This window comes from Saccopteryx leptura, chromosome 7 (genome assembly GCF_036850995.1).
Source record: "Saccopteryx leptura isolate mSacLep1 chromosome 7, mSacLep1_pri_phased_curated, whole genome shotgun sequence".
NCBI classification, from domain to species: Eukaryota; Metazoa; Chordata; class Mammalia; order Chiroptera; family Emballonuridae; genus Saccopteryx; species Saccopteryx leptura.
In genome coordinates, this window is record NC_089509.1 from 52306830 (window position 1) to 52323708 (window position 16879).

The window sequence follows — 16879 nt, forward strand, 5'->3', positions numbered from 1 at the left end:
TATTCCAGAAGAACATGTGTCTAGCTATCATAGAAGAATAAAAAAATGAATTTTGGGGGGAAAATGGTCATTTGTAATATCATTAGTCTTTTTTTTTTTTTTTTGTATTTTTCCAAAGCTGGAAACAGGGAGGCAGTCAGACAGACTCCCGCATGCGCCCAACCGGGATCCACCAGGCATGCCTACCAGGGGGTGATGCTCTGCCCATCTGGGGCGGCGCTCTGCGGCAATCAGAGCCATTCTAGTGCCTGAGGCAGAGGCCACAGAGCCATCCTCAGTGCCCGGGCAAACTTTGCTTCAGTGGAGCCTTGGCTGAGGGAGGGGAAGAGAGAGACAGAGAGGAAGGAGAGGGGGAGGGGTGGAGAAACAGATGGGCACTTCTCCTGTGTGTCCTGGCCGGGAATCGAACCCGGGACTTCTGTACATCAGGCTGACGCTCTACCACTGAGTCAACCGGCCAGGGCTTCATTAGTCTTTTCAATGATGATACCTAGTTAGAAAATAAACTGTAGTTTATTTGAACTTACACTTATTAAAAGCAATTTATTGAACAATTTTCATCACCATGCCTGGAATTGTCTGCACTTTTGTTCCTCAGAGCGGTAGTGTGGTGCCCATTTGGGAAATTGGCTGCCTTATCTGCTTCTACTAGATAGACAGGAAGCTCTGAGAGCATTAAGACTCAGTATCTTTGGTAATGGATTTTCAAGTGTTCAGGCTGGGCAGTGGCAACAAAGAAGCACTTTCCTGTGCACAGGATTCAAATAGTGAGGAGCTGATACAAAGGAAGAAGCATTGGGCTGAAATTTGTGAAAATATTGTTTATCCTAATCGTGTGCATACTGTTAGTGTGTGAGAAGTGATATCAATATAGTGCTTGTGATGCGTTTACTTCCATTGATAATTTGAGGTGTAACGTGTACTACCTGTAATTATTTATATGCCATTTTGTTCAGGATCTGTTGTCTCACCTAGATGATAATTTTTTGAGGTCAGGGAGTCTGTATTTTACTTTGTTTTTGTATCTAAGTATGCAACTTGATAACAAGAACTGACTAGCTTGGTGTCATATGCTCTAAGAATTTCAACACACAAAAAATAAAGACTATATTTGCATATTTTAAGCATTATTTGATATCAATTCATATTTTTGCATTCTATATTTTACTTTTCTCTCTATCTCCTCTACTTTCCAAAAATCAGGTAAATAATTGATTTCTTTTTTTTTTTTTACAACTCAAGCAAGTTATTTGTCAACACTGTGAAGAGAAATAGCCTACAAGTGCCTAAGGATTTAATTTTTGAAATCCTAGATCCTTTTGAAATCTTACAGCTTTAGGTCAGTTCGAAATATAAGCACAATATCATGAAAAAGAAGAGGGAGAAAATGACTTTCTCTTTTGCAGAATAGAAGCCACCCTTTCCTCAGGTGAAAGAGAAGGTGAGTTGTCTCATGGCAGTGCCACGAGGGAGGTGAGCACGACTTGAAAAATTCACTTAGATGTCCCCACTAGATATGCCACTTCTCCCCAACTTTTCTTACTTAGCCCTTCAATACTCACATTTTCTCGTTTAATTCCTGTGTTCTCAGAGACATATATTTTTCTCTATTCCCAGCAAACAATGCGGTTGTGGTTCCATGCTGTGTAACACAGTCAGCAATATACAGTATCACAGCGTGTACTCAAAAATAAGCAGTTTCTCATTTTTTTCTCTCTCTTTCTTACCTTCCTCCCTCTCTCCCCACTCTCTTTTTCCCTCTTGATTTTATTAAGATTTTTATTTATTCATTTTACAGAGAAATGTGAGAAGGTGGGGAGGAGTGGGAAGCACTAACTCATCCTAATTGCTTCTCCTATGTGCCATTGACCAGGCAAGCTCAAGGTTTCAAACTGGTGACCTCAGCGTTCCAGGTTCGACGCTTTATCCACTGCACCACCACAGGCCAGTCTCCCTCTTGATTTTAACAAGAAGAAGTAATATTTAATCTTACTTTGGGGGAAATTATTACAGGGGATGATTTTGAGTTCTTTTATTTTCAAACTATAAAAGGCTAAAAGTTTAGTTGGTATAAGGATTTTACAAGGTCTTATTGTAAAAAAATGTCATTCACATTACCAGGAGAGAGTTTAGTACAGGGATCCCGAAACTATGGCCAGTGGGCCACATGCAGCCCCCTGAGGCCATTTATCTGGCCCCCGCCGTACTTCTGGAAGGGGCACTTCTTTCATTGGTGGTCAGTGAGAGGAGCACAGGATGCATCCTGTGCTCCTGAAGTACTGTATGTGGTGGTGCCACAAAGCGCTGCATCACTCACATACAGTACTCCTTCTGGTGATGCGGGATTCACGCTTTACGGCTCCAGAAACGCGTCATAGCACTTGTTATGGCTAGCAGTGACAAATATGGAACCGGACATTGACCATCTCATTAGCTGAAAGCAGGCCCATAGTTCCCATTGAAATACTGGTCAGTTTGTTGATTTAAATTTACTTGTTCTTTATTTTAAATATTGTATTTGTTCCTGTTTTGTTTTTTTTTACTTTAAAATAAGATATGTGCAGTGTGCCTAGGGATTTGTTCATAGTTTTTTTTTATAGTCCGGCCCTCCAACGGTCTGAGGGACAGTGAACTGGCCCCCTGTGTAAAAAGTTTGGGGACCCCTGGTTTAGTAAATAAGTTTATAAAAAGTATGAGCATGGTTTAAGGAATTCTGTTTCTAGGCCTGAAAGGCGCTGTGTGTGTGTGTGTGTGTGTATGTGTGTATGTGTGTGTGTGTGTGTGTGTGTGTGTGTGTGTAGACAGTGGGGTTGGGGGGCGCAGGTAGGGGTGGTCAGACGCTAGATACTGCTACAAGAATGGTCTCATTACAAACCCTGTGGCCTTAGGTAGAACATGGAAAATAAATCTGCAGGGAAGGCATGGGAACTTAACCTGGGAGGGAGAAAGCACTTATTTGGGTGCTTCTCATTGGCTAAACCCCACCAGAAGCTGGAGGACAAAAACCTATTGAAGCAACATTCTGAGTGAGTCCCTAAGAGCACAGAGTAAGGAGAAGAATGGACAGTGGTTTGGGCAGGACAAAGGGAAGACATCTAATACTGCTGACAATTCACAGTTGTAAATATATTAATTTCTGACAACTTTCATTTGTTCCTAGATCAATGCTATCTAATAGAACTTTCTGAGATGATAAAGTATAATATGTTTGCGCTATTATTGTAGACTCTGGACAGATATATACTGAGCACTTGAAATGTGGTAAATAATTTAAATTTAAATAGGCATATGCAGTTGGTGGCAACCGTGCTGGCAGTGCAGATTTAGATAATTGTTCTTAAAATTTAGTGTACAGTAAAATCCCATGGAGGGCATATTAAAATACAGGTGTCTGGGCCCCATCCTCATAGTTTCTGATTTGGTGGTTCAGTTATTGAATATTGAATTTGCACTTCTGAGAAGATCCCAGGTGATCTCACACTGCTAGTCTGAGGAACACATCTTGAGAATCTGTGCTCTAGATCAGCATATAAAATTGGTTATATTTTTGATGGCCTAATTCAGGTTTTATTGTTATTTTTAATTCTTTGTGTTAAACAGTGGTACTTCATTAATAACAATGTTTCTAAGCACCATAATTGTATGCTACTTTTAATATTTAGTACTAATTTTATAGCATGTTTAGTAATTTTTGGTTTTTGTACTAATACTATACTTATATAATTGTTCAATTAAACCTCTTCTGTCACAATTTTAATAAATTTTTAAAAAAATACCTCATGAGACTTTCAGTCCAGATAAGATGTCATAGAAGATATTTACCCTGCTCTTTTCTGTTAAATAGAACTGAAAATGGCACAGAAGACAGCCAAAAGAGTACTCTAAGAAGACAAGCAGGTTTGAGATCCTAGAACTGGAGACACACGATAAGAAGGGCATCTTGCTACAGCAAGCTACCCGCCTTTGATCTAAAAACAGAAGGCAGTTCAGATAGGCTCAATCTTCCTCTAGATCTAAAGGAAGTCCCTTGGCAGCATTAGACAAGCCTGTACTAGTGACAAAGAGGAGCCACTGAGAAGTCTATCAAAAATACCGGGTCTGGGGAAGAAGTTTCCCTCTCTGCTGGGCTTCTTGTGAAACAGATGGATAAAACTGTCAAGAAAGACTCAACAGCAGGTGGCTAGTCCCGAAACCCTCTTTGATCCAGAAGCCCACCCAGGACTCTCTTTCTTGAGAATGGGTGGGAGGAGCAGAAAGGAGGGTGCAGCCACACGTAGCCTAATCCAGAGAACCAGATTGTCCTCATGAGAACAGTGAGGGATCTTTCTCCCCACACTGTGAAAAACCCGGTTGCCTGGCTAGTGGGATTTCTCCCAGTCTCTCAAGCAAAAATAGGAGGAATCTATGAAGAATCATGCCATACCTGATAAACCAAGAAGACCACAATACCACAAAGCCTCTGAAAATTAAGCTACCATGGTAACTACAGCCCACAAAAATAGACCAGGACCTGTGTGCTACACCTAAACAGTGGTGCTACCTGCTAAAATGAAAATCCTAAACAGGATCCAGTATTTTCTACCATAACTGACAAAATTCCAGAGGGAAAAAATATCACCCAACATACCAAGAACTAAGAAAATCATACCTTGAAGTGAAAAGACAATTTGTTGGCACTAATACTAAGGTAAATCGGGTATTGGAATTATCTGAGAAGTAATTTAAAGCATCCATTATAACAGTGTTTCAACAATTACAAATTCTCTTGAAACAAATTTAAAAAATAGAAAATTTCCAAAAAATATATTTTATGCTGAAAAAATGGAATTATGAAACTAAAAATTACAATAACAGAAGCAAAAATCTCAATAGATGGGTTCAATAGTAGAGATGACAGAGAAGAAATGAATTTGAGTACAGAACAATAGAATTCACCCCCAAACTGAACTACAAAGAGAAAAACATTTTAAATTAAAAAAATTGAACAGAGCCTCAGGGACCTATGAGACAACAACAGAAGAGTCATCATTTATGTCATTACATTTCCAGAAGGAAAGTAAAAAAGAGTGGGCTGAAAAGTTGTTTGAAAAAGTATTGGCTGAAAATGTCCTAAATTTGGTAAAAGACACAACCACAACCTACAATTCCAAGAAGTTGAAAAATTTTGAAAACCAAAGCCAAAGAAAAATCTTGAAAGCAGGTCGAGGAAGAAAGCACCTTACCTGTACAGAACAGCAAAACAAATGACAATGGATTTCTAATGTGAAGTCATGAAACCAGAGAAAAGTAGCACAATACTTCTCAAGTGCTAAAAGAACTGTCAAGCCCAAATTCTATATCCTGTAAGTTTATTCTTTAGGAATGAAAGAGGCATAAATATATTCTCAGAACAAGAGCTGAAAGAACATGTTACTAGCAGACATACTTTTTAAAAATTTAGTTTAACTCAGTATATCAAAAATGTTTTTGGGGAGAAGGGGGTGTGGTAGAGGGAGAGGAGTAAGGAGGGACAAATACACGGTGATGGAAAATGATTTGACTCTGGGTGATGGTACACAACATAATCAACAGTTCAAATGCTACAGAAATGTTTACCTGAAACCTATGTACTTATATTGATCAATGTCACTTCATTAAATGTAGTTTTCTAAATTAAAATTATTAAAATTTTTTTAAAATTTTATTTTAACATGTAATAAATATAAGAATATTATAATAAAATCTCTTACTTTTAGGGATTGACTAACTAAATTTTTTTTCTAACAGAAAGGAAGTGTTAAAAGAAGGAATAATGGAGCATTGGGAAGGAAGAAGAAATATGATACATGAAATAAACTTTGTTTTCCTCATGAGTTTTCAAACCATATTTGATAACTGAAACAAAAATTACAGCATCATCTAATTCCCATGACAATACTCTTTGAAAACGGAGAAGAAAAAGGAACGTAAATGAGGTTTCCACACTTCACTCAAAGTGCTAAATGCTAAAACTAGTAGACTGCATAATTCATTGATAGATCGATAGATGATAGGTAGATGATAGACAGATAAATTGTTAGGTCCATAGTAATACTCAGAACAATTACTACCAAAAATATAAAAAGAGATACACTCAAAAACACCATAAATAAATCAAGATGGAATCTTACAACATGGTCAAACATTATGCAGAAAGGCAAGAGATGAGAAACAGAGAAATGAGACCAGAGGAAACAAATAGAAAACAAATAATAAATGGCAACTTTAAATGCTAATATCAATATATAATTACCTTAAGTGCACCAATAAAAAAGTAGATTTTAAAATGTGAACTAGCCATATATATATGTGTGTGTGTGTGTGTGTGTGTGTGTGTGTGTGTATATATATATATATATTACTTATGAGAAAACTCCCAATTCAATGACATGTGCATTTTGAAAGAAAAAGTATAAAAAACATTAAAAAGATTGCCCACACCCATGTAGGCAAGCATTATCCAATTCATTGAGGGCCTGACACAAGTAGAACAAAAATATGGAGAAAGGATGAATTCTCTCTTTGTCCTTGGGCTGGAAATTTATCTTCTCCTTCCTATTACATTAGGACTCCTGGTTTTTGGGTCTTGAGATTCAGATTCAAGACTTATGCCTGTGACCTCCTTCTCTTCTTAGGCCTTTGGCCTTGGACTGGGAGCTATACTGTTGGTTCCCCTGGTTCTCAGACCTTTGGATTTGAACTGAATTATACCCCTGGCTTTCCTGGTTCTCCAGCTTGCACAGGGCACATTGTGGTATAGCTCAGTTTTTATAACTGTACAAACCAATTTCTAAAATAATAAATCTCTTATCTATCTATCTATCTATCCTAAGTTTCTCTGGATAACTCTAATATACTTTTTTTCAGAAATAAGACACCTATTATTTATCTCTAAAATACTTTGTCTGGAATCTGGAAGCTGCTCAATTGATTTTTACTAAAGAAAATACCAGAGGGGGAAAAGAAAGGAAGAACGGTGCATGAATGGGGATGCTGAACTTATAGATTGCTTGAAGATGTTCCTTTCATATGGTCGAAGCTAGAATCCAGAAATAGGGGTGTAGTGCCACCTGGATAGTTAGATAGATGAGCTGGAATTGAGAGAAAAACTTCTGAGCTAATGTGTGAATATTTAAAGTCAATGAAGGTAAGAGGTTCACTTGCAGATAAGGAGATAGATGAGTTAGTGTCTGACACTGACAGTTTTAGGTTACTTAATAAAAGATGGAAATCCCCAGTGAAGACTGACATTCACAGGAGCTCTTTACTGACAGTACAGCTGTGAGTGTGGACCTAGAATCTGTAGAAGGAAACAGTGAAGGGAAGAAGGGGCTCAACAATCAAAGGGTAAAATAAAGCATGTATGAGAAAGGATTCAGGAAACCAAGAGTAATTCTGCTCCAATTTTCTATCCAGTCTCTTTAGCGGAAGTTTTGTCCCATCTGTTTCCTCTCTCTTATTGTCAAGCCTGAAGAACTGTAAGCTGGAACCTTAGGTCTCATTTCTGTGATAGACCCCTCTCCTTAAAAGTGTCTCTGTGTTGAATATAGTATTCTTCTTTCTAATTAAGAAAAATCTTTCTTTTTCTTCAGAGGCCAGCTTTACTAACTTCACCTGTAACTTCTGATCAGAACCCAGTGTTCTTTCCTGTATACATATTATAATTTATACTGGTGGTAAAAAAAAATTACCATCTAGTATAATCAGCTGTATAGTTATGTTTCCCCCCAGTAGTCAGTAAGTTCTTTTGTCTCAGATTTGTCTTTGTACGTACGTATGTATGTATACTTATCCAGGCTCTGGGTTTACTTGTATACTATCAGTGTTCAATAAATGTTGAATGAAAATCTATAGTTACACTCCCTATGTCTTTCTTTTTTCTAGGGGTTGTCTTCACTTTTAAATTTTCTTCCACAAAAGGAGATATGGAGATATAGAAATATACAGATAGAAATATAAATAAAGAGATATGCCTTATTTTTGTACAACAATATAATTAATCTTAAATTTCTTGTCTCTATCCAGGTTACTTATTACTAGACAATAATTGTACAAAGTGGTTGAATAATAAGGCTGTGACACTAAACATAGAGTCCTGGCCTGTCCTTTACAAGTTCCGTGCTAGATAAAAGCTTTTATAACCTTGCTACACTTAATATTTTACATTTATGAAACAAGAATTATCATTGCTTCATGAGTGTTGTGAATGATGAGCTCATGCATCACAAATATATAACATTAGGCTGTGGTTAACAGTCTGCTCGCTAAATGGTAGCTATTTCCAATATCTTTAAAACCAATTGGAGAACACTATATTTATTAGAAGATCAGAAACAAATTTTAAAGAAGCAGATATTAAAAAATAGCAGCATACCAATAAATTTAATTTCAGCATTATCTTCTATAAGTAAGTTCTAATAATACTAAGATATATCTAGTAAACTTACTATTACAATTTCATTAAAAAAATGCTTTTTATATTTTGTTGATATTTAGGAGTCTCTGGTAAGCTCACTAACATTAATTTACCAAATTGAGCAAATCCAAAGGAAGCATAAATTTTTTCAGTTTTGAATTTTGAGCTTGAATAAATAAGCTTTAATGTAAGGCTCATTTTCAAAAGTTTTTATTGTAGAAAGTTGCCAACCTGACTTACCAAAGAAAAGAAACAAAACTTAGTGTGGTTAACAGGTTGTATTTATTATTTTCTATAGTATCTAAAAAGTAGAATATACTGTATGACTTTGTTAGAAATAATTCTTTACACAATTTTGGTAGGTTAGTGGCAAACACAATTTACAAATAAAAGATGTAATTTTCAAACTAAAATCAGTCTGTAGTCTTTATGGGATTTACAGAAGCAAGTTAAGATTCCGTTTAAATTGCTGAAGCCATTGCCACATTAAAGCATTTCCAAGAAATAGAAAACTGATAAGCATAGATAAAGCACCAGCTGCCGCCACAGTACCAAGTGAACACTGATTCCTCAGGGCCCCCATCACAGTCGGAGAACGCGAGGAGAAAGGAAAGGAACACAGAAAGAAACAGAACCCTGAAATTACATTTGCTTAGGGGATACCCCAAAGGCATCTCGGTCAGGTTATGCATTTCTGAGGAGCAGACACAGATTACAACAGTTAAGGCTCAAGACCATGCATTCCTAATAAAATACAATAACTGATACATGAATGGCATTGAATGTTATACAACATATTGAAAGCTTGTAATTTAAGTCAACAGTATACATATATATTTTTTGAAAACTATATGATTTTTGTGGGCACATGAAAGCAATCTTAATACAAAAGAAACAACTTTCAGAACCTCAAATTACATGAACGTAACTGCACTTTTATGAATATGTCAAAAAAAGAACTTTGTGCCTATATTTTAAAAATAATATCAATAGTGAAAATTATGTTTAGTATTCTAAAGTTTGTCAGACATAAAATATTTTACAGAGTAATTATATATGTAATGAGATAAAAACAACAAAAATATTTGGAAAGATAAATGAGTAAGTGAAAACTAACTTACATACATTAATATTACAAAACTCCACAAATACTTATACTTTGATCTTCTAATTCAGAGTTCTCACAGCTTCAATGATAATTTTTTTTATTGTTATAAAGAACTATAAAATACATCAAAAAGGACTTTAAATTGGTCAGTTTCTTAATTAAGGATCAAGACATTGAAAATCTTTAGACACATGATAGCCCTTGAGTCTTCTAATTTGTATTATGATATGCATTTGCCAGATCTTATATACTTAATGTTACATTATGGACAAATGGCAAAAAAATATCAGTTTAATGATAAGGTAAGACTTGAGTTTACTAACATGTTCTCTATTATGTCATTTTAGTAAATGTATATATATATATATATATATATATATATATTTAAAAATGTAAATAAGGAAAATACAGGTCATAACTATGATCCCTTTATTCTTCTTGTTCTAAGAATTTATTCTGCTGAAGAGCTGGAGCTTAGGTGGAACTAGCCAAAGATAAGAAACCAGGAATCCAAGAACAATGAAACATTAATTCCCCACACCAAAAATAAAAGAAAACTAAAATAAAAACAGGGTTCCTATTAATTTTTTTTAAATGTGGTTTGATTCTGCCCAAGGTCTCTATCATTGATCTCAAAGGCACTTTTTAAGAACTGCCTTCTTCTTCTGCCAATTGGCATCTGTGCAGGCAAGTTCATGACTTAATGGCCTGTACTGTTGTACTGTACAGGCCACTATCCTACATTAGAAAGAAAAGACTTGAATCCCATCAAATTAAAGTAGACATAAAGTTTACAAGAAGGCCTTTTTTGCTACTAATCTCTACCACCAACTCCCCACTCTTCAAAAGAAGCACACATGATATAAGTCATATAAAGAAAATAAGCACTGCATTATCAAATTTTAATCCACTTTAACTCACTGCAGTGATTTAATGGGTGGTTTTGGTTACACTAGATATAAGGGCGTAAAAAATGAATTTAACATGGAGTCTTCTGAAAAAAAGTTTAACTTCTGTGAGATGTAAACCACTGATTAGTAACTGAAATATTTACTTTCTCTAATTTCTGCTTTTATATCTAACTTGAGGTTTTACCATTTTTGAGATATGTGAAGAAGGTGAAAAGGTGGTAACTGGACTTAGATCTGGCTTTGAATAGTTGACATTTGCTAAGCTTTATCAAAACGGGTATCTTCTTTGGTAGCTTAAACTTCCTTGTCATCATCTATCATGTGAATATCTGATGTATTTTTGTCATTTTGCCTCAAACGGTAACTTTTATAAGCACGCTGAATGATGGTTGCTGAGACTGCCTCTTGTTTTCGTTTCAGAGTAGTTGTAATTGGCTCATATATAATCTTAAAAGGGTTGGCCAACGTAAACCCTGATTCTATCTCTGAAAGGATTTTCTCCATCTTCACATCATTACCCATAACTCTCCTTGTAAAAGCAAGTAAGATGTCAAGGCAATGAATTCTGTCTCCAACAGCCATTGGAAGATCCATGGCAACAAGCTGGCCCTTGTTTGGTTTTGCCATGAACAGAGGAGGATCCAGGGCAGCTGCAAAATCTGATAGCTTGCCCGAATCTATGTACTGGGTCCCATCAGGATCAAAACTCTTCCACACCTGAAAGAATTTCCTAAAATCATCTTCACTCAATGTCTTGGCTTCTTTTTTAGAAGTAATATTTAAAAACTCCGTAACAATAACAATGTACATATTTACAATAATCAGCCATGCTAGGAGAATGTAACTGACAAAATAAACAATTCCAACTACGGGGTTACCACAGTCTCCTTTAACTTGAGTCCCAGGGTTAATTTTATCAGGATCACAGTCAGACCACTTACTGTTGAAAATTGCATTAAGCATCCCATCCCAACCAGCAAATATTGTAACCTGGAAAAGACAGAGCATACTGCTGCCAAAGGTTTCAAAATTGGACACATCATTAATTCCAGCTTCCTTTTTAACATAGGCAAACTGATACATTCCAAAGATGGCATAGATAAACATGACCAGAAAGATGAGAAGACTGATGTTCAACAATGCTGGGAAGGAGAGTATCAAAGGAAGCAGCAGGTCATGGAACAACTTGGGCCCTTTCCCAGGACGCAGGAAGTGGATGATCCGAGAGAGTAGTATCAATTGCACAAGGTAAGGATGTACAAGGTAGTATCCTACCATCATAGGCAGAAAAAGCCCTTAGTGTGAGGAAAGAGAAAACAGGCAATAATATTATTCAAATTTGAAGGTATTTTGAAGAATATGAATTATTTTACATTTATTTTTTTCTATATGATAAGATCATTTTATTTATACTTCCTATATAGCATTTAGCACATATGTATTGAAATTTGGGTTAGCCAAATACTAATTGTGGCAATGCTCAGTGTATCTAGAAAAATTTGGAAAATAATTCTTTGTGTCATCATCTTAAGAATATTATGTATCAAGTACTTCTGCAATCACAGACAGTATGAATCTGTAGTACAAGACAGTAGTCATATTTTTTCTAATTGCCGTTGAATCAAGAGATTTAGTTCACTGCAACCTTTACTGGACACTTAATAAAGGTGTCATACAAATATGCAAAGATGAATGATGTGACTTCTGTCCTCAAATACTTTGTAATCTATAGAGGTAGACACTTAAACTAATTATAATGCAGGGCAGAAAAACATGGTTGATAAATATAATTACAAAATTGTCTGGCATTCAGTGAATCACAGATTATAAGTTAATTTAGTTACTTCATAATAAATAATATTTATTTATTTTTATAATAATTTAGTTACTTCATTATAAATAATATTTGGGCCCTTAGGTGCTTTAAATGTAAATTGAATAAATGAGTCTTTGCCTAGAATTTTTTCTGGTAGTGGTGGGTGAATGAGCGAACTATGACAGTGAGAGATTGAACTATAAAACCAGGTGAAATTATAATTATTACCAAAAGCATAAAGATGTTCTCTGGAAGTACTAGAAAGACTTTGGTTCATTTTGAGTTGAGAAGGTGGGGGAGGGGAGAATCATATGAAGCTTCTAAATGAGATGGAATCTGTAAGGATTGTGTCTCCCATTTCTGTTGAACTTTGTCACCGTTAATGTTGGCATTCTCTCTGAAGTTTTATTTTCTCCATATCCTCATCTACACAGTGTTTTAATGAACCTTCTACTCTGGTTCACATTTTAATTTCTCCTCAGTCTTCCAAACTCTTTTATTATGGAGCAGGTATCCCCCTTTAATTATAAACATATTTTTATATGCTTTAAAGTGTAGATAGCTCATTCTTCCCCACTCCATATTTCTTAAGCCAGAAAAATGAAATAAGTAGGCATCTTCTTTTTTCTCTTTCCAATGTGATTTCCAGACAACATTTCTCCCAATCATTTTTATAAAGAAAAAATTTTTGACACTTTATGGGGCATATCGTTTCACAATACCATATCCTGCCATTCCCTGGCTCTATGATTTATTCATTCCTCTTCATTTATATTTAACTGGAGCCTTTAGTACTTGGCTCATGTTGCCCTTTTCATCCCAACAACTATCATCAACAACAATTCAAGGGCCAGTCTCTCAGTTTTGGCATTCTTAATTTTAATAATCTCCATTTCACTTTAGTCATACACATCTATAGGCACATTCTGGGCCCAGGCAGGATACCTGTCTTCTGAGATCTCAAAATCAAACAGCTTTCTCTCTGACTATAATTTTCACTTTCCAGGTCTCTGATTCATTAACTCTCAGTTCAGTCTCACATGGCTCTTTAATTCCATATTCATCTGGTACCTTCCTATTCACTCTTTCCTGTCTTTATAGACTTTCAGTCAAGCTTCTTGTACATGTCTGTCAACAGCTAGTTGCACTGCTTCCACTACCAGGTGAATGAGTGAATTTTCTGGAAGCACAACTAGGCAGACAGTTTATCTACATTTTTTACTACTGACTACATGTAATAATACTTGACCATAAACATTAAATATTGTCTCTATTCTCATGGAGCTCTCATTCTAGTATGTATCTTATAGAAAGCAGACAATAAACAAACTTTTTTCTGCCTAAAATACTTTTATCCTAGATTATTTCTTGGCTACCTCTTTATCTAATAACTATTTAGATTTTTGCTTTCTCCATGAAATTTTCTCTGACCTCTACTTAACTGATTAGGTGTTGTTCCTCACTGATGTGCTGCTGTAACATCCCTTACATAACCTTATTATATCTTTAGAAGCCCACTTAAATGTGTTGTTAGTTATCTATATCCTTTAATAGATTATAATAGATTATAAACTTGGCATACAAGAATTATGCCTAACTTGTTTACTAGTAAATTCTTTGCATGTAGTATAATATCCATTCACAAAAAGGGTCATCAATTTTTATATTGGTTAAATAAAAACTGGTATCTCCAGGAATAAAACTAGTGATCAATTTATTAAATCTATTGTTGTGAAAGTTGTAAATAAATTTAGTAATTAGAGAAAAGGAAAAATAGTGAGCCTGAAAGGTTATATCATGCTAAAATATAGATACTTAGTGTCATCTTTAAAAAATAACATGGATGTTATACTAAAGGGGTAATTATTTATCAGGTGGTCTGTGAAATAGGGTCTATGTATTAATTCAAACAGTATTTCTGAATATCTTTTATCTGTTAGGTATATGTACATATATGAATGAAAAAATGTAAAACATTTCTGTTGGAAATAAGAGTCTCTACCCGTTTTGCTGGTTAGGAGGCTATATTTCAGGAGACATTTACTATAAAAACTTGCCTGAATTAATATTACTACAAATGAAATCTAATAAACAAATTCCTACCTGTAATAGAGAAAAAGACCACCATAAAATCAAAGATGTTCCATCCAATGGTGAAATAGTTACAGCGGAAGGAGATGAGCTTCAGCACACACTCTCCAGTGTATAGTATAACGAAAACAAAGTCAACCCAGTAGAGAGCAGCGTCCATTTGTGGACTCTGGTCATCACTTTGTATCATAATGGTTAGTGCTTGCAAACAGATAAGAACCATAATGATGATATTAAAATTTTGACTTGTTACCAAGTCAAAGATGAATCTTTGGAACTTGTTCTGTTGGTAAAGAAAAAAATTATAATAGTCTTATTAATAGGGTACCTATACACACACATAAGCTTTGGATTTACAACTCTTTCATGGATAGGAGAATAAGACTAGAGTCACAGCATACAGTCAAAACAAACATAAAGACCTAAAGACCAACAAAGACTTGGTCAAGAAACATATATTTTAAAATCTTGTCAAAAGCATTTATTGTTAAGAATTCTTTTTTTTTTTTTTTTTTGACAGAGACAAAGTCAGAGAGAGAGGGACAGATAGGGACAGACAGGAAGGGAGAGAGATGAGAAACATCAATTCTTTGTTGTGGCTCCTTAGTTTTTCATTGATTGCTTTCTCACATGTGCCTTGACTGGGGGGCTACAGCAAATGGAGTGATCCCTTGCTCGAGTCACCGACTTTGGGCTCAACCTGGTGAGCCTTGTTCAAACCAGATGAGCCTGCGCTCAAGCTGGTGACCTCGGGTCTTAAACCTGGGTCTTCAGCATCCCAGTACAACTCTCTATCTGCTGCGCCACTGCCTGGTCAGGCTGTTGTTAAGAATCTTTAAAACACACATTTATTTTTAAAGATGAACATATTAAGGAAACTTTTTTAGAATCTTCAAAAATATCTAGATATTTTCTTACTCTTGGGCGACGTATTGTTTTTTGAGAGTCCTCACACATCAGCTTCTTCAGTGCATGGTGTTGTTTCTTCTGTTTTGGTGTTATAAAAATATTTAAGCCTCCCTGGTAAAGAAATAAAAGAAAAACATATTAAAATTACATTTAATACAAATTTCACTTCATATTAATATGCATTTTGGAAACCTTGGCAACTATTGATTTAATCTTTTTAAAAAGGCTTCACTGCAATGAAGTAAATCATGTTTAAACACATCTGTCTTTCTGCACAAAAATCCATATAAACACATATACAGTATATACTGGTAGTGACTGATATTCAGTTATATTTTGGTGCACTTTCTTGTGGGTGTTCAACCCTATTTTAACTTTTCTGTCTACTGAGGCCTACCTCTTGTTAGACTGAGACAAGACAGAAATGAGATATCTAGAAAGACATTTGACCACTGACCTCTCTAATCTTTCTGATTAGTAAAGACTCAGAGTGGTCTGTTTACCAGATTCTTCACATGGCTAAACTCTGATACATGGCTAAAGTTAAAATTAAACTATTCTTTTTTTCAATTTGTTAGGTTTTTCTATACCAACAAACGCAGGTCCCTATGGTTTGAATAAGCAATATTTTATGATATTTGAGGTCTTTAAAATTTGTAGAAGCCCTGGAGGGAGTATTTGTGTGGAGATGGCACCAAATGGGCGGTTCAGTTCTGCCTCTGAATTGCCTCTTGTTTATTTCAAGCACTCTTATTTAGCCCACACAATTAGGATTTATAACTCTTTCTACTTCTATCATAAAAAAGCTAATCTAATTTAGAAGATGTCTATGCTGGTTATGACTCTGAAGGTTTTGAAAATTTCAGAAGAGATAAAAATGTGGTTTATTTTTCTTGAACTTTGCATAGTTGTGTAAATGCACAATTTTTTTTTTATTTTTTAGCATTTCCTTATTTATAAACATATACAGAAACACTTGTAATTTTTACCTTTTAAATTTGTGTATATTTGAATATAGAAAATAATGTACAGATAAAGATTTTAGCAATATTTATCAGTGTTGCTAAAGAACATCAATCTTTTGTTAAGTACCAAATAAAATGACATTAAGCTGAATCCAAAATCAATTATTTGAAGCAAGATATTTTTATAAATGTGTTTGATTTTCTCAAACATTGGTAAAAACATAATATTTATACTTATCTTTGTTTTGTGTTTGTTGAAGTTAGCAATAATAACACCGACCAGCATAGTCAGAGGAAGAAATAATCCAAGGATAGTAAATCCAATAAAGTAACTATACATGTAGATGTTGTTTTCAAACATAGGCTGCATATTTACCTGAAAATGAAGTGAAAAAATAAACAAAATAAGGAAGAGCATAAAGGATTTTTAGGGCAGTAAAAATACTCTGTATGACATTGTAATGATGGATACATGCCATCGTACATTTATCCAAACCCATAGAACATTCTACACTGTGTGAACCCCAAGGTAAACCATAAATGTTGAGTGATTAAAATGTGTCAATGTAAATTCATTTTTGGTAAAACAAAACAAAAACCCCCACGATTCTAGTGCATGATGGTAATTATAGGAAGACTATGCAT

The 16879-nt window shown here is 35.0% G+C and overlaps 1 protein-coding gene across 1 annotated transcript in view; it reads right to left on the reverse strand.

Annotated features, from left to right (window-relative positions):
* Nucleotides 1–8697: 8697 nt before the first annotated feature.
* SCN7A (sodium voltage-gated channel alpha subunit 7) overlaps nucleotides 8698–16879 on the reverse strand; it is a 97121-nt gene continuing 88939 nt past the window's right edge. The window contains exons 22-25 of the mRNA XM_066346662.1: nucleotides 16473–16610; nucleotides 15279–15383; nucleotides 14373–14643; nucleotides 8698–11748 (exon numbers count right to left, since the gene is read on the reverse strand). Coding sequence (XP_066202759.1) covers nucleotides 10748–11748; nucleotides 14373–14643; nucleotides 15279–15383; nucleotides 16473–16610 — 1515 coding nt within the window. The 3' untranslated portion in view covers nucleotides 8698–10747. The remainder of the gene's footprint in view (nucleotides 11749–14372; nucleotides 14644–15278; nucleotides 15384–16472; nucleotides 16611–16879) is intronic.